General features: G+C 38.1%; 2 protein-coding genes across 5 annotated transcripts in view; one reads left to right on the top strand and one right to left on the bottom strand.

Annotated features, from left to right (window-relative positions):
• Positions 1-13819: 13819 nt before the first annotated feature.
• LOC142178345 (uncharacterized) lies at positions 13820-15010 on the bottom strand. The gene has a single exon (XM_075247680.1). The coding sequence runs from the start codon at positions 15008-15010 to the stop codon at positions 13820-13822; it is 1191 nt and encodes a 396-aa protein (XP_075103781.1).
• A 3629-nt stretch (positions 15011-18639) lies between these two features.
• LOC107794604 (uncharacterized) overlaps positions 18640-27566 on the top strand; it is a 46686-nt gene continuing 37759 nt past the window's right edge. Inside the window, exons 1-3 of one of the 4 annotated variants that reach the window (XR_012706493.1) lie at positions 18640-18818; positions 24520-24691; positions 25029-25116. Coding sequence is in view for 3 of the 4 variants with exons in the window: in XM_075247127.1 (XP_075103228.1) it covers positions 18733-18818 (86 nt within the window). In the remaining variant the exon portion in view is untranslated. The remainder of the gene's footprint in view (positions 18819-24519; positions 24692-25028; positions 25117-27566) is intronic. The other 3 variants (XM_075247128.1, XM_075247129.1, XM_075247127.1) reach the window with 3 other exon arrangements.

Genomic DNA, 27566 nt, shown 5'->3' with positions numbered 1-27566 from the left:
GGTCGTAGTTGCCTTTGATTATTGTTGTGATTTTCTTAAAGTTGAAAAGAATTCTGTTTTGTTTCAACAAGGTATTTATTTGCCATTATTTGATGTAATTAAATGTGACATACTACTTGATTCATTTTTATTGTCATTTTATCTTATAATATTGTTTAAACATTTTACCATGCCATTATTTATTCTCCAGCAGGGCCTGACCTGACCTCGTCACTACTCTACCGAGGTTAGGCTTGGCACTTACTGGGTACCGTTGTGGTGTACTCATACTACGCTTCTGCACATCTTTTTGTGCAGATCCAGGTACATCTTATCAGACCAGGCATCAGTAAACTAGCTATACGAGAAGACTTCGAGGTATATCTGCCAGCGTCCGCAGACTCCGGAGTCCCCTTCTATCTTACTATGTTGTCTTCCTTATTTGCTTTAGACTCTGATGTATAGAGACATAACGAATAAATTCTTAGAAGCTTGTGACTTATTTCTATCGGGTTTTAGGAGTTAAAATTGTTTGAATTGTAGTTTATTTATTTAAGATATTTATTGTTATTCCGCATTGATAGGCTTACCTAGTCTTAGAGACTAGGTGCCATCACGACATCCTCAGAGGAAATTTGGGGTCGTGACAGGCTTAAGTTGAAAAAGTTTACCAAATTTGATTATTTAGTATTCAACCTCGGATTAGAATTTTGATGGTTTCTGCATCAATTCACAACCCAAACCAATGTGTAAAGCATCACTACACATTATACATCCCTGAACCGGAAGGTAACACTAACACCGGTGTTGAGGTCAAGGCGGTATTGAGCTTCTGAAAGCTCGCCTCACAATCGTCGGACCATCGGAACAGAGCACCCTTATGGGTCAATTTCGACAAAGGTGCTGTAATAGATGAGAAGCCCTCCACAAACCGACGATAATAACCTGCTAACTCCAGGAAGCTCCTGATCTCAGTCGATGTGGTAGGACAAGGCCAACTCTGAACTGCCCCGATCTTCTTGGGATTAACCTTAATACCCTCGTCCGATACAACATGTCCCAAGAATACCACAGAATCTAGCCAAAACTCACACTTGGAGAACTTAGCATATAGCTTCTGTTCCCGCAAGCCCTGGAGTACCACTCTCAGATGCTGCTCGTGCTCCTCCATGCTACGCGAGTAGATCAAAATGTCATCAATGAAGACAATGACAAATGAATCAATATACAGCCTAAACACCCTATTCATCAAATCCTTAAATGCCGCTGGGGTGTTAGTCAAGCCAAATGACATCACTAAAAACTCATAATGGCCATATCTAGTCCGGAATGCTGTCTTCGGGACATCGGAATCCCGAATCTTCAGCTGATGGTGCCCCGATCTCAAGTCGATCTTAGAGAACACCCTAGCACCCTGCAACTGGTCGAACAAGTCATCAATATGCGGCAACAAGTACTTGTTCTTAATGGTAACCTTGTTCAACTGGCGGTAATCAATGCACATCCGCATAGTCCCATCTTTCTTTTTCACAAATAACACCGGTGCACCCCAAGGTGATATACTCGGCCTGACGAACCCTTTTGCTAGCAACTCCTTAAGTTGCTCCTTCAACTCCTTCAGCTCTCTCGGAGCCATGCGGTATGATGGAATAGATATAGGCTGGGTGTCACGCCCCAACCTCGGGGAGCGCGACCGGCGCTCAACCGAGTGAATCCGGTCGAGTAAGTCTATTAGATACTTTTTACGCAACTCACCCATGATCAAGAGAAGACATGATTTTATTAATTAGACAGTAGGAAGATCATATATACAATACTAAATCGTTTCATTAGTTACTTCATTTTTTTTAAGTTTCAAGATACACACATTTTTATGATTCGAATGGAACAAGAGACCAAAACACAACATAATCTGTTTGGCTTTTCTAGCACCCATGCACAACCCACATAGTGTCTACGGAGCCTCTAAAAGATACAAAAGAGTGTTATGATAGTGCTGGCAACAAGGCCCCGGCTATACCTCAAAACATGATAACAAAATGTACAAAAGATACATGACCCCGGAATGAGGTGGGGCTCACCAAGTCTACTAGGAGGAAGGTGTACTGCTATCGTTGATCAACACTGCCTCCTATGGAACCACCTACATCCATTTAAAGATGTAGTGCCCCGGCAAAAGGGACGTTAGTATTGTCGAATAGTACTAGTATGTAAAACTAAACACCATCTCAATAGAATGAATAATAATACAAGGGAAAAAAGTCATGAGTTTAATAAGAGCTTCAAACACTACTAAAACATCAAATAAGGATCACATAAGTTCTCAAGTCAATTTCCATGTTATTAGGTTGGGTGGTCTTTAAAGCCGATATACCATAATTCACAATACCTCTGTATTCTTACACGGAGTCCGATCTCGACCAGACCGGCTAGGTTGTCTCATTTGAGACATCAACCATAACCACAATTTCATTATAATTTTCAGCACAGGTACCACCATGTGTGCGGCATGGAGTCCGATCACGACCCGATCGGCTAGGCCGTCTCACTCGAGACATTACCTTTTTCAGTTTATAATTTCCAGCACAATTACTACTATGTGTGTGGCATGGCGTCCGATCACGGCCCGATCGGCTAGGCCGTCTCGCCCGAGACATTACCTTTTTAATAAATCATCTCACTTCATACTTCTTTCACATCTTTTCAATTCATTGGCACGAGTGGCCTCAATTAGAAAGTCATTCTTGGCATTTAGTCGTATTTCATAATTCCAGTTTCCCTTTTTCAAATTCAAACATCATTATCATTATCAACAACAAAAAAGTTTCCCATTCAAGACATTAAATTCACATATGAGCAATTTGGGAATCTTAGGCACATAGAGGCTTTTCATACAATTTGACATAACAACCTTTATTTGATCTTGACATGAAGTCTTAACATTTATAACACATATTCCACATTTTTAACACATCCTCAAATGGCAAGATGACATGATGAAGCATTTAGAATAAATATTGAACATACATCCTCCAACACAAACACATTAGGAATAGCCAATTCTATAATGATCAATTTGTGACTTACACCAATTACATGAACACCGTAGGATTCGTTTCTAAGAAGAAGAGGGTTTAGCCAACATACCTCAATTGAGCTTCCTTAAACTTTAAAAACGTTTCAGAATTCTTAGCAACTTCAATCTATTTGAGAAATATAACAAGTTGAACCAAAATTAGGAAGATGGTCATGATTCTAGCTCATATAAGCACATTATCAAACACTAGGTGTGCATCAATATTTTTAAGGCTCTTTTGTGAAAGATTCCATCGTACCCCAACCCATTATCTATAATTTTTAGCTCACAACCTTCCAACATTCTTTGATAACACATGCATACAAGGTAACAACCCCCCACACCCAAGCATTGTCTTTCTAATTATCCCATTCTTAGACAAAATTCGAAATTGAGGGTTAGGGTGTAGAATCTTACCTCTAGGATGAAGACCTGGTGAGTTTTTCTTGTTAATCTTCAGGGATTCGAGAAAGAATTGAAGGACAATTTGTTGAGGATCACTCTCTCACTCTAGGGCACTCTCTCCCTCTCAAAATATCAGATTTTAGCTCAAAAATAGGACAAAACGTCTAATTAATGAAGTAGGGCCAGGTTATAAAAACCAAAAAATGAAGCTCCGGAATAGGGTAAGCGGCCGCATATGCGACCGCAGAATGGATATGCGGTCCGCATAATCGGCCGCACAATTTGGGGCCAAAAACTGGAAAATATCTGCCTGGGTTTGCAGTCTCTATGTAGCCCGCAGACCTGCTCTGCAGTCGCATAATGCGCCGCAGAACCTCCCTCCGCAAAAGTCCAAGGCTGATTATATGATCAAAGTGCGGCCCGCAAAATGGTTGTGCGGTCGCATAACTGGACGCAAAATTGACATCAAGAATGGCCCAAATAATTGTTTCACTCTGCATCTATTCTGCAGCCCGCAGAGTGATTATGCGGCTACATAATGGGCCGCAGAAATGCCTATTTTTGCAAAAATACTTTCCTTCAACCTCCCAGTGCACTGTTCAATCCAAAAAGTCCGAACCTATACTCCTACCCCGGCATCACGGAACCCCAATTCTTAGGAAAACATTTTTTACGGGGTCTTACATCCTCCCCCACTTAAGATCATTCGTCCTCGAATGAGGGTCAAGGTTCATTATTAGCATCTTATGCAACTCAGTTTTCATATCACACACCAGCAGCCCCAAATTTGACTAACTCCCTAAATTTCAGTGCCATGCTAGTGAGTTCTTAACGTCCGCCAACTATTTAGGGATCCTCCAATGGGTATTCAGGCCATCAGGGTCAGGCTCTGGGACAAAACATCTTCGTTTGGCCAGGATTCCCATATTCATAACAACCTTTTGGAACGGCGGACTGTTGATCGGAAGCCTGACCCTGATGGCCTGAATACCCACTGGAGGATCCCTGAATAGTTGGCGGACGGTAAGAACTCTATAGCATGGCACTGAAATAAAGTCATAGTGGAGCACCCCAAGGAGGCAGCGATGCTGGATATGTAGACCTGCTAGACTAACCCCTCACGAACTGACCCCTGCCCTCATTTGGGGCTCCACTGAACTCTCCAGAATACCAGAACTTCTTATCCCTCGTAGCCTACTCCCGAGCACGATGACATGTGCCCTCGATCCTTCGAGCTATCTCTATAACTAGCTTATAAGAAGTCCTCATCTCAACCTCTCGGGCCATAGTGGCATGGCTGGTAGAGTGCAATCCTGCAACAAACCTCCACACTCTCTCTGCATCAGTCAGAAGTATCATAAGTGCATGATGAGACAACTCAGAGAATCTCGCTTTATTGTCGGTCACTGACATATGGCCTTGCTGGAGCTGCTCGAACTGAAGTCATAACTATTCCCTCTTAGAGGACGGAATATATGTGAACCGGTCCCAAGTCATGGGAGGAGAACCTGCTGGTCTACCAAAAAGATAAGATTGCCACCATCTACGGGCCCTGCCCTCAAACTGGAAAGTAGTAAAATCCACCTCGTGAGACTCCAATATCCTCATGTTGTGCAGTCTGTCCCTGCACCGGTCGATAAAGTCCTAGGGGTCCTCGTGTCGCTCACCTCCAAAGACAGGAGGCTGTAGCCGGGTCCATTTGTCCAATAGCCTATGCGGATCTCCGGTCGCAGCTGGTATGGGCTCAGGTATGGCTGCTGTAAATAGATGAGCTCCGCTCACGGGCAGTGCTCCCAGGGTCTGATATACAGCAGCTCCGTGCCCTGGAGCCTGAGCGGTAGGGGTTTGTGCTCCCCCTCCCGCCTGAGATATGGCAGGGTCTGCTAGAAATAAATCAGCCTGAGTCATAGAATCCATGAACCGTAAAATATGGCCCATGACCTCCTGGAATCCTGGTGCGGACATGAATCCACTGGGGCTTGTCCTGGTGCAGGCACCTCACCCTGCTCCTCAACAATGGGATCCTCTACTGGATCCACTGGTGGTGTAACTGGAGCAACTCTAGGACGCCCTCATCCTCTACCATGAACTGGAGCCCTCCCTCGGCCTCGGCCTCGGCCTCTAGCGACAAGGGGTGTAGCTCCTCCATGGTCTGGTACATCCGATGTGCACGTTCTCACCATTTGTAAGAGAATGAGAGAAAAGAAAAGAATACTTAGTATTACATCAACTGCACGATAGGAGATGAAGAAAGAGTGGTTTCCTAACACCTTATAGCCTCTCGAAGATGAGTATGTGCGTCTCCGCACCGATCCGTAAGACTCTATTAGGCATGCTCATAACTTGTGAGACCTATGCGAACCTAGTGCTCTGATACCATGTTGTCACGACCCAATTTCTCCTATAGGTCGTGAGGGCACCTAACGTCGCCGCTAGGCAAGCCTACGGTGAAGTTACTACATTATTTCTTCTTTTTACTAAATTTCCGAGTAATTAAATCCCATTTGTTTAGAATTTGGAGAAATAGAGATTCAAATGGTTAAAATGAAGACAACTGAATGCAAGCATAAATATGTAAATATCCCAAAATCGTAAAGTCCACTAGAGTATGTGCCAAGATCCGGTGTCACAAGTGTATGAGCACTAGTAGAATATACAAAACTCTAGCTACTGTCTGAAGTAATATAGACAGAAAATAAGTAAAAATTAAAGGCTCTGGGTGTTGCAGAACGACTCAGGATGCAACTTACCACTAGGCCTCCGGGTAATGGGGGTGTGCGTCGGTATCTCCACCAGATGCACTGCCTCAGATCCTGCATGGTCAGTGCAGAAGTATAGCGTAAGTACATAAACAACATGTACCTAGTAAGTATCAAGTCTAACCTCGAAGAAGTAATGACGAGGGGGCGACATCGACACTTACTATGGGCTATAAATAAAATGCGAAAATCATAAATAAGCATGGATTATGTGAGCAATTAATATCACACAGTAACAAGCAGTGAATAATAATTCCATTTTCTAACAATAACTTCAAATAAATTCATGTCCTTTAAATAGTGACTGCTCGAGCCATAAATTAATATCAAATAAAAGTTAGGCTCCGAGTATTATCACGCACGATTTATGCCGAGGTCATATGGCCCGATCCAGAAATATACTATGCACTACCGAGGGTCAAAAGACACGAACCATAGATACATCTATTAACCTACCGAGGCGAACGACCCGGTCCCATGAGAGTAGAGGAAAGTTTGCCTCGCTCGCGAAAATATTTGCGACGCGAGTGAACATAAAATTTGTCAGAGTTCTCATAAAATCCTTAAATTCTTTCCAAACACAAGAAATCTAAACTAGAGACTTTAAATATTTAAATCCTTAATCCCAGCTCATTTCAAAGCAGTTAATGTGCATAACCAACTTAAGAGTGCAAACAACGCATGGTGTAAGCCTAAGTCTATCCGGACATCACATAGAATACAACTACGCACGAACTCTCGTCACTTAGTGCGTACGTATCTCCCCACACATAAAACTCACAGTAAAGATACACATAAGGGGAAGAGTTCCCGCTTACAAGGTTAGGCAAGAGACTTACTTCGTTTCAAAGCTTACTTTTCGGTCCACAACTGTGCTCTGAACCCTCAACTCGGTGTCAAACGACTCGAAACTAGTCAAATGTTATATGAAATAATCAGTACGTACTCAAAAGTTCATATTCTAGCTATTAAAGTGATTACCCAATCCCAATTGAAGAATTCCTAAAATTCACTCCCGGGCTCACGTGCCCGAATTCTGGAAATTTTTGAATAAAAGTGTTACCCATAACCTCATGAACTTGAATATATAATATTCACTAAAGTCCATAACCGTTTTCGTGGTTAAATCCCATTTTTTTTTTTTATCAAAAACCTAGTTTTTTCATCTAAACCCATAATTTCACGATTTTTACGTGTTAAATCTACCCATAATCTATGTATTAAACTCACACTGTGTAGGAATTACTTACCTCACTTAGCTAGGTGGAAAGCCCCCTCTTTGAAGCTCCGAAATCGCCCAAGCGTGCAATAAATGCACTTAAAATAGCCAAAGTCCTGTTTTAAAAGAACTATACTGCCTCCAGCGATTTCGCACCTGCGGTCGCTATGCCGCATCTGCGGACCAAGGTCCACTTCTGTGGAGATGCCTGATGCTGGCTGGTTTCGCTTCTGCGGGCGGGAGACCGCTTCTGCGTCGAGCTTGTCGCACATGCGATCATTTCGCTACTGCGATCTCCCTCTTCGCACCTGCGCATCCACAGGTGCGGTCACCTTGCTGCTTTTGCAAACATTGGGTTGCGCCGTTTCTGCGGTCCATGGCTCACTTCTGCGAGCTCGCACTTGCGGCCAGCCCTCCGCAGGTGCGATTACACCAGAAACCTAGTGCTTCAGCTCCTCTTCCAAGTCCAAACTTGGTTCGTGCATAGTCCGATTGACACCCCGGGCTCCCGGGGCCCAAACATACCAACAAGTTTGAAATCATAAAACGAACTCGCTTGAACCCTTAGAACGCGTAAAATAATATCAAAACTAAGAAGCACACCCTAAACCAATTCGAATCAACTTATGAACTTCAAGTTCTTCCAACTTACTCCGAATGCGTCGAAACACACTTAGACTACTCGGAACGACACCAAATTTTGCGTGCAAGTCTTAAATCACTATACAGAACTATTACCGGTCTCGAAATTCTAATTGGACCTCGATAACGTAAAATCCTACTTCAAACCAAATTTAAAGAACTTTAAAACCTTCAAAGAGTCAACTTTCACTATTAGGCGATGAAACGCTCCTGGGTCGTCTAAAACTCGATCCGAACATACGCTCAAGTCCGAAATCATCATACGAACCAAGTATTTCGATTTCAACCCGAACCCTTCCAAATCCCGAACTAACCATTCCCCAAGTCATAAAACAGTAAAAGCACATACAAGGAGTCTTATTTAGGGAAACGAGGTTCTAGAAAGCAAAACGACCGATCTGATTGTTACACCCATGGTTAATAGTATATATTCAAAAAAATAACAAGAAAAAAAAAAGAAAGCAGAAAAGAGGTTGCATATGAATTTATTATGTCTCAACACATATTAGAACATTTTACAATTGTACCTAACTACCAAAAAACCCTCTAAACTTTTAGGGAGACCGTTTTATATTTCTTTTGTTTTTTGAATTCTTTTTTCCCCCCTTTAAATGTTCTCCTTCATCTCTGTTTTCGAGTTCAATGGGGCCATGTAAACGATATGCATAAGCAATTGGAAGATTCTAGGGAAAAAAGGAATAAACTAGGGGTTGAAGGAAGGAAAATACTTACCCGCACCGGGTGTATAAACCCGACCATTAAACAATCAACACATGTCACTTTGTTTAACTAAAATTATTAGAATTTCACTATAGTTAACTAGTTTTGAGAAATATTAAATATAATAATATTCTACTAAAATACTTAATATTTTCACATCTTCGCTATGCTAACAATAACATCAAATCGACGGTACATTTTTGTTTTTGTGCCACCAAGGCCATCATCTGCCATTACGCAATTACCCACATATTGTTTTTTCCCTTCTACTTGCTGTAAGTATAATTAGTTATACAAACATATTTTTAGCTTTTATCTGGAATTTTGTTTTACTTCTATTTTAATATCGTAGCTATATTTGTAATTTTTTATTATTGCGTAGTTACAGCTAATAATATATGCTTACCTGAAATATTTGTCTCCCATAATATAAACTTATGGTTGAGTTCTTGGCTAAATACTTTGTATTACTTTTCAGTAACTATCATTGTAAAGGTAAATTCAATTTAAATAGAGCAAAACACAATCATGCTTTATGAAAGATTCTTGCCATTTAAAAGTAGAAAATATAAAAGCTTAAATAAAATTTCTTTATGTTATGGCTCTTAATCTAAATTAGTAGGCTATTATATCGGAATAGTCAAAGAATGAAGAAAGAAGGACTCTTAGACCTTACTCCTTTTACGTTGTTATTTCTTTCTTTTTAATTTTTTTTATCTATTTAAAATAAGGCTCTTAGATCTTAGTTGTCTTCTATGGTTAGCTTAATTATATTGGGTGTAAACGGGTAAGTTTTTTCCGTGGAAGGAGCAAGACGAAGGGTTGAGAATTAGTTCATTTGGTGAGTTATTTCGATCTTTTATAATTGAATGAAGGGTTCAAATCGTATGAGTAGCGGTCTTGAAACAACCATTATAATTTTATAAATCTAGCTCATACTAGCTCAAAGATAGTTAAATGGACGATCACTCAAAATTTATTTTTCTGCCAATAAACTTTTTCCCATAATAAATCTTTTTATCGAACTTTGCTTAGAACTTAAAGAAAAGCTAAACAATTTGTATTAAAAGGAAATATCTCTTTATTTTCTCTCAATAAATTTGTATAAGTAATACTTACGTAAAATCAAGTAGTAACATTTTATTGCTATAGGTAACAAAGTTCGACGAGCAAACGAAAAATTACACCTCTAATTAGTTTTTTTTGTTGCTAATAGCCTCTAATTAGTTATACCAAAGAAAAGGTGTTACTGTCCAATTATCTTTTTTGGAGGTCCTCATTTGATAAATAAAAAAAGAAAATATCGGAAGCATTAATGAGTTGGCATAGGCAAGTAGAAACATCTGTTTCCTATTGCTTACGCGTCGTCGTACACGTACAATTAAAACTTCTTAATTCACTGTTCTCAATCACTTTCTCAACAGTTATCGGACCCCTCCCTCTGCTAATTTGCTCTCTCTCTCTCTGATCAACAATCAATGGCGGTGATTACAGTGAAGCTCCTCGTTGCTCTCCTCTTCTCCATGTGTATTCTCCTGCCTCTGTCTTCAGCTAAATCCACCGAATTCCAGTATTGCAGTGAGTTAATTCTTCATTCTTCTGCTTTCTTTTCGTCTATTATGTTATCCCTAATTATTGCTAGATTAATTTCTATTTCTGAATGCAGATTTTTGGGAAATTTGGTATGCGTATATCTATTAATTTGTAATTCGTAGTTCAATTGTATTTCAACTGATGAGGTTTATGTAATTACGATATCAATCTGTTACTGCTTATTTTTCTTCCCTCCTTTTATTATTTATTTTTTAATTTTTTATACTCACCTTGACGGTGGGGGTTTAGGCATAACCCCAAACCTGTATATTAGCATCCAAAATGAGAACACATAAAGAAGGGGACATAAAACCTTACCTCTCCATCTACATCAAGTAAGTTAGGCATGCCTAACTTTATACATGTTTTTAATGACAAAATTATACATGTTATCTCCACATCATGTACTGTAACATCTCCAAGAACAAAGAGAGATCCCAGTGCAAAGAAAACTAGGTTAAAGAAGTTAAATTTCCAAAAGAATTGGGAGACTTACAAGAAATTCCCTTTCCTTTGTCTCTTGATCCTAAAATTAGGCATCTGGAATTGATCCATCCTTGAGCAACCTCCAGCATCCCTTGGAAGGTCTTTCCAGTTATAGAAAAAAACAGCATCTCCATTTTGCATGTTACTTGCAGCTTTAGCGAGAACATCTGCTACAGAGTTTGCTTCTCTGTAGCAATGTTGGATTTTGTATTGGTGAATTTGCAAACTATCCTTAATCTCCTCCACCCATTGAGACAATTCCCAAGGAATTCCATTCTTGTTAGTTATCATATTTACCACCAGCAGTGAGTCTAACTCCAAAATGATGTTACAATAACCTTGTTGATTGCACCAGTTAACCGCAAATAAAGCAGCCTGTATCTCTGCTTAATTATTAGTGCAGAAATGGAGCTTTTTTGAAAAAGCCATAATTAAGTCTCCATTTCCATCCCTTACAATGCTTCCTGTACCTGATGTTTGATTTTCTGAACTACTGCTCCCATTTGTATTAACTTTAATCCAGCTACTTGGAGGTTTCTCCCATATGACTGGTTTAATAGTTAAAGAAGGTCTTCTACTGTCCAGTTCCTTGCCAAGAGTATACCAGTTCCATTTCAAATTAATTTATGCTCCAACTTTCTTCAAGTGTATCTTTAGAAGGAAGAGAATTTCACTGCATATTCTCTCCATAGTTGGATATCCTCTGCCATATCTTGCTCCACATCTAGCTTTCCATATTTCCCAGCAGATGTAAACTGGTGCTATGTGATACAAAGTCTTGATATAAAAATTTGAGGTTGTCTGATTCTTCCATGTAAGTGTTCTTATATAGAGACTGGGAATTTGAATGAAAACCTAAAGCCTTGGAGAAGAAAGTCCATACTGCTCTAGCTTTGGGACTAGTATTGAAAACATGTTCAATAGTCTCTTCTTGTGGCTGTCTGCAGCAAGAACACTTAGAATCCAAACGTTGTCCAAATCTGAAGATAATTTCATCAACTAGAGTTTTTTTCTTCCAGATCCTCCACATTGAGAATGAGATTTTGAAAGGTATGTGTTTAATCCAAGTGTCCTTCCACATTTGATGATGTCCACTTCTTTGTCTTAGAAGATCAAAGGCAAGAGAAAAAATTATCAGTAGACAATCTCCATATTGCTCTATCCTGTCCTTGAGTATTTTCAATTTTGATTTCTCTGATGTGCTGAACCATGTTGGTAGGAACCAATAATTCAAGGAGTTTAATATTCCATGCTCCTTCTTTAATACAATCTTCCACCAAAAGATTGCCAGGGTTTTGAATATATAGCAATTGTGCTAATTGACCCATGCCACTCCAATTGTTCCCCCAAAAGGAGATGTTTCCTTGTTGGACTTTCCACAAGATATGAGGCTTCACCCTATTTCTAATCTCCATCAGCTCCCTCCAACAATTAGAATCAGCACATTGTTTTTTCTTGGCTACCAGATGTCTTCTTTGGTCATGAATTTGGACCATAGATTATCATGAGTCCTCAACCTCCACCACGTTTTAGCAGTAAAGGTCTTGGCTATATCTTCCAATCTTCAGAAACCAGCGCCTCCCTCTGCAGTTGGGAAACACAGCTTGTTCCAAGCACTCCAATGGTACTTTTTATTGGAGTCATTATACCTCCAAAAGAAATTTGAAAATTGCTTTTTCAATTGTTTTAGAATAGCTTTTGGAGGAGAAATTGCAGCCATTATATGCAAAGACTGGGATTGTAATACATGTTTAATCAGTGTAGCCCTTCCTCCCACGGATAATAGCCTACCCTGCCACCCCTGAATTTTGTGCAGAAGTCTAGTAGCCATGTCTGCAAAGAAACTAATCTTCTTCCTTCCACAATATATAGGACAACCAAGATATTTGAAAGGAAAGTGGTGGTGCTTGTAACCCGAATTTTATCCCTTATAGATTGAGAGGTGTGAGTATGGGTGAGAAAGAAACTTTTTTCCTTGCTAATTTCCTGGCCCGAGGCCTGTTCATATTGTTGCAACTTTTTCATAATCATGTTCATTGACCTCTTTTGACAAGAGGAAAAAATGACTATATCATCAGCATAGCAAAGATGGTTAACTTGAGGACCTTTCTTACTCATAGAAAAACCCACATAACCTTCTTTTTCATGTAGGCAATTAAGAGAACTTGAAAGAGCTTCAGCGGCTATGACAGAGAGATGGTGAGAGTGGATCACCCTGTTTTAGGCCCCTAGTTGAGTGAAAAAAACCGTGTCTAGAGCCATTGATTAGAATGGAGTACCAAACATCTGCCACTAGCCTGTATATAATGTTAATGAAGTCTTCTGAAAATCCCAACTTTCTCATGGTGGCTGTTAGGAAATTCCATGATATCTTATCATAGGCCTTTGTCATAACTAATTTGATCACCATATTGCCTCCCGTATTCCTTTTGCTAATATCCCTGACGATTTCCTGAGTTAACAGGATGTTCTCAGTTATTAGTCTGCCTTTCATAAAACCTGATTGGTTTCTGAAATGATTTTAGGAAGCATAGTGGATAATCTGATGGTGACAATTTTAGACGCTATTTTGTTGGAGAAATTACTTAGACTGATAGGTCTAAGCTGGGAAAAAGAACTAGGGGCTTCTACTTTTGGAATTAGTACCAAGCAGGTGCTGGTATAAAACTTAGTCATTCTTTTGCCCCTAAAGAAATCTTGAACCATATTTGCAACATCTACAGCTATTATGCTCCAACAGGATTGATAAAAACACCCATTAAACCCATTCGGGCCAGCTGCACTGTTAGGATTTAGAGCCATGACTGCATCTTTTACTTCTTCATCAGATGGCAAAGCAACCAGGAAAGAGTTATTTTTTGCAATAATATGACTCTGAAGCTTGTTCAAAATCCTGTAGTTAGTACTTTGGATAGGTTGGGTAAATAGGTTCCTGAAGTACTAAACAGCAGCTTCAGAGATATGTTTATTCCCCTCGACCCAATTACCTTCTTCATTTTTTATTCTGTGCAGATAAGATCTTTTTCTCCTCTGCCTCATAGTGCTGTGGAAGTATTTAGTGTTATTATCTCCTTCAAACTCCCATTTCACTCTAGCTTTCTGCTTAAGGAGATTGTTCTGCATTTTCATCCAACTAATTTGCTCAGCATAAAGGTTGTGCAAATTAGTTCTGTTGACATCGCTATTATCCGCCCCATAAGTTGCTTCCATGGCTTCAATTTTTTCTTCTAATTCTTTGGTCTTATCAAACACATTTCCTATTGTGTTTCTAGAACAGTAGCTGAGGGAATTAGCAAGCGTCTTTAGTTTCTGTTGCATAATCCACATAGGATTACCTATGACCTCTTCATCCCATGAGTCTTTCACAATCTTCTGAAAATCTTTTTGCTCGGTCCAGAAGCTCAAAAATTTAAAATACTTGATGGGAGGAACATCTTCTATAGAGCATGTCATAAGGAGCATGTTGTGGTCAGAGCCTGTTCTAGGCAGATGTCTTACATTGATTAATGGAAAGGTGGCAGACCATTCATCATTATAAAAGACTTTGTCTAGTCTCTCTCTAATCCTCTTCATCTTCCTTCTGTTATTTGTCCATGTAAAGTCATTACCAGAATACCCAACATCCAATATACCACATTCATTCATACAATTGATGAAATCTAAGCTCTTCCTCAGCCTGTGAGGTCTGCCCCCCTCTTTCTCTGTGGCATTCACGATACAGTTAAAATCTCCAAAAATTGACCATGGCCCTTGAAATTGACTATTCATCTGTTCCAAACTTTCCCATAATTTCTTCCTTCTTCTTGATTTAGATTTTGCATACACTATAGTTACCGAACAAACTTCAAGAGAGCTAATATGTTGGATAGATAAAGTAAGATGCTGCTTATGATTGAAAATCTCTGTACAAGTGTAACTAGAGTCCCAAAAGCACCAGATCTTTCCATTGAAGTTTGCCAAAGCTCCATGCATTCCCAGTTTCCTTTTATAATTCTCCAACTGTGAACTATGTAAGAAAGGCTCTTGTAAAGCAACAAAGCTGACTTTGTGCCTTTTTTTGAGTTTGATGAATCTGTCAAAAGCACCTTTTGACTCTACCCCCCTAATATTCCATATGATTGTACTAATCATCGGAATAATTAGGATTGGTTTTGTTTGTTGGATTTCCCTCTGCCCCTAGTAATAGGAGTAGAAGGTGGATATGTTTTGAAAGACTTCTTTTTTATTGTGGGAGTACCTCTTGGTGATAAACAACATTTATCAATTGTTTCCTTCATTTGCTCAACTACTTCTTCCATGTGGTTTTCCTCTCCAGGAGCAAAATCCTCAGCTAAACTTTCTAACACTTCCTCATCATCATCAGATTGAAGATGTTGACTGTTTCTCTTGAGTAATTGCCGTTGATTAGTACCAAATCTTTCTCTAGATTCTGTTTGTACCAAAGTGTTGTCTGTTGCCTCTATAGTCAATGTACCTTGTTGCAAAGGCACTTGACCTATTGAGTTAACATTCTGATCATTTTGTGTCACCTGCAGGTGTTCCTTTTCAATGTGTTCATCTTGTTCCTGTGTCAAGTTCCGGAAGACATTTTGAGTCTCAATAAGAGGATCTTGGGGTGCTGAAATACTAAAATTCTGCAATCCCTCCTCTTGACTTGTCACTACTACTACACATTTTCCATGGTTGACATTCTTTGTTCCAAGTGAACTCACACTTTCCACCATATGATTTTCTAGTTTGCCATGATTTTGTGTGTTACTAGTTCCAGGTGCTTTGGAAGCTCTTTCCACTAGTTTTTGTTGGTTTGATCTCTTAGAGTTCTTCTTCTACTTGACAATTTTAAGGGCATTTCTCTGTCTCCTTTTCCTCCTTTTTTCCTTGTCCTTCATAGCTTTCTTAGAAGTTCCTGCATGTGTAGCAGCTATCTGATCATTAATATTTGCTATTTCAATTTGTGTCTCCTGAACCTGTGCTCTCTGTTCTTCTATTGGTTTAGAAACTTCTTTCTGAGCAATGTTATCTTCCTTGTGCTTAGATCCTTCCTTTTGTAAATCATCTTTCTCAGCTACTATATTCCTCTGTCACCTTGTTAGTTTCTGCTTGTTTCTTTTTTTCCAAAAATCTACATTGCACTATTGAGTGTCCCAGCAATCTACAATGTTTGCAATATTTTGGGATAGCCTCATATTCAATTTTTTGTGCAAAACCTTTAAGACCAGTGTTATCATCTTCTAAACCCACCCAAACTTGTTCTAGCTGAGGTTTAAGAAGATCAATTTCCACACGAACCTTAGCCATGCTAGGTCTAGTTCTCCCTCTAGTAGCTGTATCTATTGCCAAGGGAATACCAACAGGTGCTAGGATCTGTTTAATATAGTCCCATTTATGACAATTCATAGGGAGTTTAGGTAATAAAACCCAAACTGGAGCATAATGGGCATCTTCCTCTGGTTTCCAATCGGGAGTCCATTTAGTTAGCCACATTTCCTTTCCATCTACTTCGATTCTCCTTCTAAATCTCACCGTATTATAATCTTCTTCATTATAGAGTTCAATAAAAACATTATGTAGATCATAGACACCAATTTTAGCATTACCTTTTAACGGAATCTTCTCAGCAAAAGCTGACCTAATTTTCTCAATTTGGGGCCTCACCCTTATGAATCGTCCCACAATAAGATATTTGCATTCTTCTGCGGTTCTGCCATCACTCCGTAGTAGTCCTTGGCCTTGAAGATCACCGCTGGCATGCCATTGTGAGTCGAGGTTCGAGCAAGAACGGGAGGTCGATTTGGGGCAGAATTGATATTTGGTATTACAGAAATTACATTAGCATAAGAGTGATTGGACTGATTCCCCACGGTAGATATTGTCGCAGCTGTGGGGGGAGCAGTTTGGTTGACCGGACGCGCCGTTAGGTCGCCGTCCGGTGGCTCCATAGACTGGAGCGTGACGCGCTAGTCGTTAGGAAATTACCGTTTGAGAGAGGGCATAACCTAGCAAAATTACTGACACTATTTTTTTTCTTCCCCCCTCGAACGGAGGGTTTATCAGAAAACTTTCTACCTTTACAAGTTAGGGGTAAGGTCTACATATACACTACCATCTCAAACCCCACTTGTAAGATTATACTGGGTTTATTGTTGTTATTGAGGTTTATAGTTGGAATTTCGTTTAAAAAAAGACATTTGTTTATAGTTTTAGGTATTTAAGGACCTTTTAAGAAAATTGTTTTTAATATTTCATAACTAACTAGATGTAAGTAAATTTTTGTAGTTATGTCTTGTTCTTAATTAAACTAAACTGGCTAGGTTTTGATCTGCATATTTATATATAGTTGTATCTTTTTCATTGCCATATATTTTCTTTATATTTTATGATGTGACGAGATTGATTGATGTGTTAAGATATTGTCCAGAGAGGCAAAATGCAAACAAATTTAATCCAATTGGAAACCAAACACGACTGAATTATACTACAAACATATAGGAGGTTTCTTATAAGATCTACTAAAAATTGACCGCATGACATAATCACAGTAAATACTCTTGTATTAACTGTTCATCCATTTTCGATCCTGCAATATCTTATCGTTGTCCCAAAGTATGTAGTCTCTATCTTATGTTACCATGGTCATGATTTTGGTGTTCAAAGGAAGGATTCTTGTGAGATATAATCTGTACTAAAGATAATCTTGATTCCAACAGCCGGACTGTTTTTGGTGTAATAATGCAAATAAGAAGGCCAACTATGCTGTTAAGGTCAGTGGAGTAGATATAACACCTTATCCTGTTAAAAGAGGTAAAGAGACTACTTTCAGCATTGCTGCTACTACAGGTAATGGCTAATTACGCATTCAGTCATTGTCGTTTTTGGTTTTTTTAATCCTTTCCCTCTTTTATCTAAAGTTAAGACCTTGTATTTTTATATCCGTAAGAAGTTAAAGGTAATTGACTTGTTGTTAAGTGCTGACTTTGGAAATAATGGTACTACCTCCTGTATTAGGAGTTAGGACCGGACAATGGTGGCACCAGTGCTATGCAAAAATGAGTCTGGCTTGTTTAAAATTATTGAAGTGGTGCATCACCAAACAAAGTTGGATAAGGGAAGAGTGGAGGAAATAAAGTTAATGTTATCTGTGAATAAAATTCGGGCAGTAATCAGTTTGTAGTGTTGTGTTAGGCCTTTGTCCCTTTTTCCTTTTAATTAGAGACGCTGTTTTACCTTTGTCATAATTTTAAAATTTATTAGTAAAATGATGTTGGTAAACTTGTTTTCTTACTTCATTTTGATGCTTGGAAAGGCAAACTTTTATGTTTGGCATGTTGGTTCGAATGGCTATGATACATACCTGAGGGGAAATTGTTGGGCACGACTGTAAAAAAAGTTTGAACCTGGAAAATTGAATTTATTGGGATGCAAATAAAATATTTTACTTGGTTATGTACTTATGGTCAACTGTCCATGCAATCACTTTACTATGGAATATATATCTCCAGCATTTGCTTTCTTTAAGTGCTTGCATTGCTTCATATTACCAACAATGCACTTAATCTGAGTCTGTATTAGGTATTGTTTTCCCCATTTTTTCAGCTTTGTATTATGCATGTGGGGGGTGGGGGTGGAATGAGAATAGTTTATGTGAGATTTGCGATATACAGGAATCTCTGACCTCTCAAAAGTAGATGTCAAGTGTGACAACTGCATAGTACTGGAATAAGCATAGTACTGGAATAAGAGCTCTTTGGTAGAAAAATGACTCAGTGAGTTTTCTCTTGCAGATGAAAATATCAGTGGTGGAAAGTTGGTGATTGACGTCAAGTATTTCTTCCTACACGTCCACCAAGAGTCCCATGACATCTGTAAAGAGACATCTTGCCCAGTTTATGGTGATTTTGTGCTTTCTCACTCTCAAGCTTTACCTGGAATTACTCCCCCCGTAAGTCATCTTTCCTGTTATCTTGTTATCTTGTCATGAAGCTTCATTCTGCATAACTTTCCTTTATAAAGAGGTGTTCGTCTTCCTCTTTCTTGGATTTTTCAGACTTTAAAATTTTCAAGCACTAATCTGCTGTGCCTCTATAGTGAAAGGAATGTTGAAATCATATATGTTCTAAAATCACAGCTTATAGTTCTGTTATGAAACAAATCATTTATGTTTTTTAAGTCATAACTTATAATTTTGTTACGCACTTGTGGTAAACAACCTCAGTTTTGGTTCTCTTTGCTTTATATATGTTGCACCCCTTAAAGCACTTGAATATCCTGATTTTGTAGAGGTTTACTTCCCTTCGGTCTTTCATGATATTCTGTTCTTCATCGAAAGAAAGCTTAGATAAAGTTTCTTCTATGCGATTCTTTTATTCAAATGTTAATTTTAACTGATTATGGTTGACGATATTGCCGTTGTACGACCTCCCTAATATCCTTTTGTTTGAAATTGGAGGAACTTGTTTTTGCATGTTCCTCTTGAACCTAACAAGAATAATATTATTCAGGGTTCAGGGTTCTTTCTTTCTTATTATAGCTAGTTATTTTAATTTTCTATTAGTGGCTTTGAGGTTATCAGCTCTTTATGGTTTGAGTACGACACAATTTATTTAAATTAGATATCTAAAATTAACCGTTCATAAAAAGAAATTGTTCTGTGGGATCAAGTGGATTTCATATTCACTTATGTTACCTATTGTCAATTGTTGCTTCATTTCCCTGATATTCAATTGTGTGAATTGGAATAAAATGTTATATTGCCTGCTTTATCGAACCTAACTAGGGTTGCTTTTATAGAGGGCTCATATACTCTTACGATGAAAATAGTAGATGGAAGCAATCAAGAATTGTCATGCATAACCTTTGGCTTCAGTATTAGTTTAGTTGCAGTTGCTGAGTCCATAGCAGTAGTAGATAGTTAAGTAGTTGTCACTATGAACCATGAACTAAGTGTGTCATTGTGCTCTACAAATCATGTAAATGAGCTTACTTTGCAAAACTTTGTCCCTCTTGGTTTCAGGTGTAGAAACCTTGCTTTATATGAAGTCTTATCTCAGTTTCTCTTTAGTAGATTAAGTACTTTAATGCCAGAGGTGAGATCACATGCTCTTAAAATTTTCATCTTTAAATGTGAAGCAAGTAGTTGAAAGCCAAATTTAAATTAGAAGCATTTCCTTTTCTTCTTTTGTACCATAGTGTTTTCGGACAAAGTTTTAAAGTTCTAATAGTAATATTAGCTTTATATTGGCAAAGTTAATTCAAGTTAATAAAATGTTAGCCATGTGTTTATAATATGCTACTTTAGATCTTGTTATGAAAAATTATTTATCAATACGAAGCTTTGAATAGTTTAATTTAAAGTTTAAAAATATTCTTATTGTTAAAAAGTGAATATTTTTTTTTTATTTTTCTTTATAAAGATTTTGTACCTTTTTTATCGTGTAAATTTATGTAAAGATTTAGCAAAATTATAAAAAATAGTAGATATGGATCCATAATTTTAAAAATATAATGAGTTCAATATTAAGAATATTAACTGTTGAACTCATAGAATTTAAATTCTAAATCCGTCAATAATTTCTTTAATTTAAATTCTAAATTCTTCAATAATTTCTTTTTTTGGTAAAAGGGATATATATATATATATATATATATATATATATAATAATAATAATAATGATAATAATAATAATAATAATGATAATGATAATAATAATAATGATAATAATGATAATAATAATAATAATAATGATAATAATAATAATAATAATAATGATAATGATAATAATAATAATAATAATAATAATAATAATAATACAGAATATTGGTTACTCAGGGGATATTGCAATCCCCCTAAAGCAAACATGTTTTTTTCCAAGGTATCAATATTACAAGCCAAAATATGTTTAGTTACTTCAGTTCCTAGGATGTCTGCCCAAAATAATTCATTTGCAAACATCGGAGAAACTTGTAGTATAGTAGTTCTTCCCAAAAAAATTGTTTTTGCTTTTTCCTTTGCCAATGCATCAGCCATCCTATTCTGCTCCTTGTAGCTATGTTTCACTACTATTCTGGCCATCCTTTAGATCAACAACCTACATTCACATATAATAGTATCATAAGTTATATTCCCTGTGATTAGCATTCTTATTACCTCTGATGAATCCGTGGCTACTTTCAGTAGTATTAAGCCATTTTGTTCTGCAATTTGGAGTCCCTTAAGCAAGGCAATTAATTCTGCAAGGGTATTGGTGGTGTGTCCTAAATACCCCCCCTCCAATTCCCTTTGCGTCTGGGTTACGTTGCCAGATTGGGGATTTAGGCTTTCTTGGAGTATGATTCTAGTTACAGTATTTGGAGATTAGGACTTTTGCCCATAGGCTAGAGTTATGAGAGGCTATGTTATTTCATTCAGCTTTATGTAAGCCCACACCTCCATGAGCTTTCTGATTAGTGACTTTGTCACAATTGACTAGATGCATTTTTATTTTATTTGGAGTAGTACCCCAAATAAAATTCCTTTGGATGCTATCTATTTACTTGGTAGTTTTGGTAGGCAGCTTGATGTATTGCATGACATGGCTGGGTAAACTGCTAAGGGAGGCTTTGGCCGGAATAATTCTTCCAGTCATATTTAGACAATTTGTTTTCCACCCAGACAACTTGGATTGTATATTATCTATTATGAACTGGAAGTCACTATTGTAGGGTCTCTTGTGGAACATTGGGAAGCCCAAGTATTTACCAAATGAGGTTGTAGCTTGAATGGAAAGAATACTTGTAAGGTTCTCCATAGTGTCAGGCTTTGCAATTAGAAGAGAAAAACACCCTAGACTTAGTGAGATTGATTTTATGCCTAGATGCTTCATTGAAGGACTGCAGTATGGTGGAGATTGTATTGCAGTTTCTGATGTTTGCCTTTGCAAACATGGTTAGGTTATCAGCAAAGAAAAGATGGGATATCTTTGGGTCAGACCTACTAATACTGATGGGAAGCCATTTCTTGTCATACACAGCCATGTCAATAAGTCTTGAGAGTCTCTCCATGCACATGTATGGAGAGATGGGATCCCCTTGCCTAATTTCCTTTGAAGGTTTGAAAGTGTTAGTTTGCCACCATTTACTAGAATAGAGATGGAGGAAGAGCTGATGCAAGATATGATTAACTTAGTTAGTCCAGGTGGGAAGTAGATTGCCTGAAGGGTGTCTCTAATGAAGGACCATTCCAGCCTGTCAAAGGCTTTTTCTAAGTCAATTTTGAGGATCATGTGAGCCTGGTTCCCTTTTATTTTGCCCAAGTGAGGATGTATTCTTGGACAATAATAGCATTGTCAGATGCCCTCATGTTGGATAAGAAGCTGGCCTGGGTAGGGTCAATGATGTCAGGGATGAGTGGTTTAATTCTATTAACAATGACCTTTGTAATAGTCTTATAGATGGTATTACAAAGTCCTATAGAACTGAAGTTTTTGAGCATGGTAGCCCGGGGGCACTTGGGGATGAGGTAGAGCAGGGTCTCATTCATGATTTCATGCATGGAGTGGGTGTCAAAACATGATCTACAGAAGTCAATCACTGATTGCCCCATAATGCTCCACTATTTTTGGTAGAAGAAGGGGTGTAAGCCATCAGGATCAGCAGCTTTAAAGGGTTTGAAGGAGGAGATGGCCATTTTGATCTCACTTTCCTCTAAGGGTCTGTCCAGGCTGTCTCTTTGATAGTTGGAGAGAATACGGGTCAGACCTACGAGGCTGGTTGTGTGGAGAGGGGCTTAGGTGAAGAAATTGAACATTTAATGCAGACTTTTCAGTAGGGGTGGGCGTTCGGTACTTCAGTTCGGTATTTAAGAATTACGGTTCGGTACTTCGGTATTTGATTTATCAATTGTGTATATCAAATACCCTGCCAAAGTAGTTCGGTATTTCTTGTTTGGTTTGGTACGATTTCGGTTTATCAATTTTCATAACAAATTTGCATGATAAATTTCTATAAGATAATAAGAAATGCGACAACAATAATGCTAATAATGCATTAAAGAGTGATGTACAACTTTACTAGAGCATTTCCCGTAGTTGCCTTATTTACATATAAGATTGAGGCACCCAAAATTTTTGAAAATTTTGGAACGAGAAGTATTTGATCATTACAGCCATTGAACAATAAAATATATAGAACATACCAAAATTTAATAGAGAAAATATATAAAACGAGAGGGTAAAAAGAGTTGGATGGAAAAGCACGATAACTTCTTAGGTAGGAACATATTCCCCATTGCTTAAGTTATTTTTTTTTAATTCCAACTCTGGCTTTATCCAGTTTTCCTTCTATGAGAAACAAATATTTCATTAATACAATCCAGAGGCACTTTCATGCCATAGAATCAATAAAGATGCAAGCAACAGAGTCTAATAGTGGAACATGATTTCTTCACTTCTGTTGTAAGCTCAAAATTGTGCACTCCGCTCTAACGTATGGCAATGGTCATAAGCTCTGGCTAATGCCGATTTTCCATGACAAGTGATGGAATTCTACAAAATGCATGCCTTTTCAGAAATATGGCTTCTTTAACCAAATTAGATTCATGTTCCCTTGCTGATAACATGCAAATTAAGCTTAATAGCATATTACTCTAGCATTAAGTAAACAAATGACACCGAAACAGGAGAAGTGGGGAAAATAAATACTAGCACATCTCTAAAGATTAGGGAACCATTGCTTAATTAAAACTAGGATAAACACTATATTTAACATATGCTATTTAACATTTAGTAAAAGAAATCAGTATTTCGGCTTAACCAAAATAGCGAAGCACCGATGTCTTAATACTAAGGACCGTACCAAAGTACCAAACTTTTGAAAACTCTATACCAAATTAATACCGAAGTATCGAAGAATCGAAACCGAAGTACCGAATTAATTCGGTTCGGTCCGGTTTTTCGATTTTTCAAATTTTATGCCCAAGCCTATTTTACAGTCCTTCAAAATTGTACGACAAAAGAGAAGACTTGTAATGATCCAACCGGTCGTTTTGAGCTTTAACGTTCCATTCTGTGGTTTGAGATTTTGAGTAGCTTCATATTATGTATTATGACTTGCGTGTATGGTTGGTTTCGTCTTTCGAGCGGTTCGAGATTGATTTGGAAGAATGATTCTCGTTTTAGAAGTTTTAAGTTGGAATAGTTGACCAAAATTTGACTTTTGAGTAAACGGACTCGGAATCTGGTTTTAATTATTCCAATAGGTTTGTATTTTGATTTTGGACATGCCCACAAAGTTTGGTTAAATTCCGATGAGTTTTGGATAAGTTTGGGTTGTATGATGATTGCTTTCAGTTTCGACGTTGATTTGAGCATAAAGGTTACCATATTGAGCAAACGACCTTCGCTTCGTGTTTCGACTAAATCATTATATCCGTATCATAATTTTGGAACCATAGGAACTGGAATCATCAATTTTTGACATCGTATGAGGAATTTATGATCATTTTACTAAGAATTGGGTTGCAAGATTTTGCAGATTAATTACGAAATTGTCACTGAATTCGTATTTAAAAATCTACATTATTTTCAAATATTGAAACCAACATATCTCCTTCGTTACAAGGACAAATGGAGTGATTCAAAAGTCTCACTGGACTGGAATTTCTCAAGGAATCCATTGGAGGCATCAAAAGCGAGTTTCGGGATCGTTTGACACAAGAAACGAGATAGAACAGCTGGGTAGAAGCATATAACGTCGAGAGTTTGGTCATTTGGTCATATTTTGAGTTGGGGAGCTCGGTTTTGGGCAATTTTGGAGGCGATTTTCACCACATGGATTAGGGTAAGTCTTTTATACTTGCTTTTGGTTATATTTTATGAATCCATCTTTGTTTTTGGCATTTGATTGATGATTTGAAAGTGAAATTTGGGGGGTTTTGTCTAAACTTTTATAAAGTAAATTTTTGAGTTTTGAACTTCGATTCGGAGTCGGATTTGAGTGAAACTAGTATGGTTGGACTCGTAATTGAATGTGTTATCGGATTTTGTAAGTTACGTCAAATTTTGAGATGCGGGTCCGAGTTTGACTTTTTGGTTGACTTTGGACTTTTGATTAAAGATTCATCCTTTATCGATTGTGTTTGTTTCCTATTTGATGTTCTTGAGTTTGTTTTGGCTAGTTTTGAGCCGTTCGGAGATCGGTACACACGTGATGACATTTTTGGAGTATTGTTTGGCTTTCTCGATATTGGATTCAGCTTGTTCGAGGTAAGTAACACTTCTAAATTTGGTGTTGAGGGATGAATCCATGAACATACGTATTATATGTTTGGTGTTGAGGTGACGCACATGCTAGGTGATGGGCGTGTGGGCGTGCACCGTGTGAATTATGACTTTGTGGATTCTGTGGTATTGTGTAGTTACCAAATCTTGTTTTTATCCATGAAATTTCTACGTGCTAGAGTAATTGAGTTGTGATCTTTGTTAGAAATCATATTTAGACTATATGCCTATTCTGTTGGGACCCACTGAAGTCATTTTTACTGTTGAGTTATTTGTTTAAATTGCAATTTCATACTCAGTCATATTCATACATTTGCATATCATATCTCAGTCTCTACTATCATTTATTGTTACATCATGTATCATTGTTTGGGTTGATTGGCATGAGATTTGTGAGCCTGAGAGACTGGAGAGATTGATGACTAAGTGAGGTTGAGGGCCTGATTGTGAGTGATATTTATTGGACTGGGCTGTACGCCGCAGCATACCATGATTGGCTTATATTAGCGCTTGGGTAGTATCCGCTCCTCTGGAGTCTGACATACCAGCAGTGAACGCAAGTACCGATGAGTGCGAGTGCCGAGTGATTGAAAGTGTTGAGTGATCGGGAGGTGCTAAGTGATTGAAAGTGTTGAGTGATCGGGAGGTGCTAAGTGGTTGAGAGTGTTGAGTGATTGGGAGGTGCTGAGTGAGGTTGAATACTCCGAGAGCATGAGCACATGAATTTATCAGTGTGGTGCAATACATTTGACATGCATACTTGGCATGTAGGCATAGAGATATATTTCCTCATGCTATACAGTATTGTGACATTTATGACTTCTCATACACATTGACATGTAGGCATAGAGGTATACTTTCCTCATGCTATCTGATAATGGAGTATCTTATCTATTGTTGAAAGTTTTTGAAATTTTTTTACAGTTTTCTGATATACTCTTACTTTGGCAATTTCGATGAAAGATTTGGGGTTTTACTGCTATACCTGAAAATCATGTCTATTTTTCTGTAACTGTGAACGAGCTGAGCATCATATATTTGAGTTATTACTTGTGCTGCTTTTATTATATCGTTACGAATTGTTCTTTTCTATTGGTGTTGGACTTTGACCGTTGTCCAAGCTCGTCACTACTTTCAACCTAAGGTTATATTTGTTACTTATTGAGTACATGAGGTCGGTTGTACTCATACTACACTTCTGCACCTTGCGTGCACAGTTTGGAGCTGTTGTTGTTGTGTATGGAGGGAGCTGGCATTGAAGATGTACCTCCATTCTAGTTATATCTGAGTCTTATTCTTGGTAGCTTTAGATTTATAAATCTGTTTATGTACGTTTCGAGCAGATATATTTATTTCATATCAGCTTTGTAAACTTCAAGTCTTAAAAGCTCATGATTTGTACTACCAGTCCTTGGGGAGTTGTATAAAATTCAATTATTTTATTTTTGACTCTTATCATTATCATTATATTATAGTTTATTGTTAATTGGCTTACCTAGCGGGTTAGGTTAGGCGCCATCACGACTAGTTTGATTTTGGGTCATGACAAGTTGGTATTAGAGCTCTAGGTTCATAGGTTCTACGAGTCATGAGCAAGTGTCTAGTAGAGTCTTGCAGATCGGTATGATAACGTCCATACCTATATTCAAGAGGCTACAGGGTATTTAGGATAAACTTCCCATCTTTCTTTCCTTATCGTGCAACATTGATTCAACTTGAATCGTATCTCTTTAAATTCCGTCCACTCACTCGTATGCGCATGTGAGCGCTCGGTATCAGTTGTACATCGACGGCCTGTGGAATTTCATGGATGAGGCGCGAGATGTGTCTTCTGTGTTTTGGTGATGAGCCAGTCTAAAGGACTTGAGGCTGGGTTTGGAGCGCAGCTTAGGCTCGGTAGTTTTAGTTGTGTGAGCATGTTCTTGTGGACTTCTATGTCCAGTGGTGTCCCTATGAGTGGGACTGATGGCTCGGTGAGTGATTGGATGGCTATACGATGAGTAGGATATGACTGCGGGATGTGTTCAGATGGTTTGAATGTGGCGGGAAGAGTTTGCTTGAGATGTGAAAAGGACTATTAGATGCTCCATTTCTGTGGATGTGTCATACAATCTCGAGTTATGAAGGTTTTTGAGAGATTCTTTCGTGTTATTTCACTTGTGGAACTAAGTAGATTTTCTTGTCTTGTTGATAAGTTCAGACTCAGGAAGATTAAGTGATTGCGTAGTAGTTGTGGGTGTGAAAGGGTATAGAAAGGTGTTAGTTTGATGCTAAGCAGGTGAGTTGTCATCTGCGGGGTAATCTACAGGTGTTTGATCCTTATGATGTTGTGTGAAGGGTTTCTTTTCTACTAGTGGGTTATATGTGTTGCGATTTGGGTTTGGATCGGTTGAGAAAGTTGACCCGACTGTCACGAGGATGAACGCGGGCTTAAC

Source organism: Nicotiana tabacum, chromosome 24 (assembly GCF_000715075.1).
Source record: "Nicotiana tabacum cultivar K326 chromosome 24, ASM71507v2, whole genome shotgun sequence".
Classification (NCBI taxonomy): domain Eukaryota; kingdom Viridiplantae; phylum Streptophyta; class Magnoliopsida; order Solanales; family Solanaceae; genus Nicotiana; species Nicotiana tabacum.
Note: the sequence above shows the minus strand (reverse complement) of the source record. Positions and strands in the feature narration are given on the sequence as shown.

Coding starts and splice junctions, on each gene's coding strand:
- LOC142178345 (XM_075247680.1), bottom strand. CDS start 15,010: ATGATTAGTACAATCATATGGAATATTAGGGGGGTAGAGTCAAAAGGT.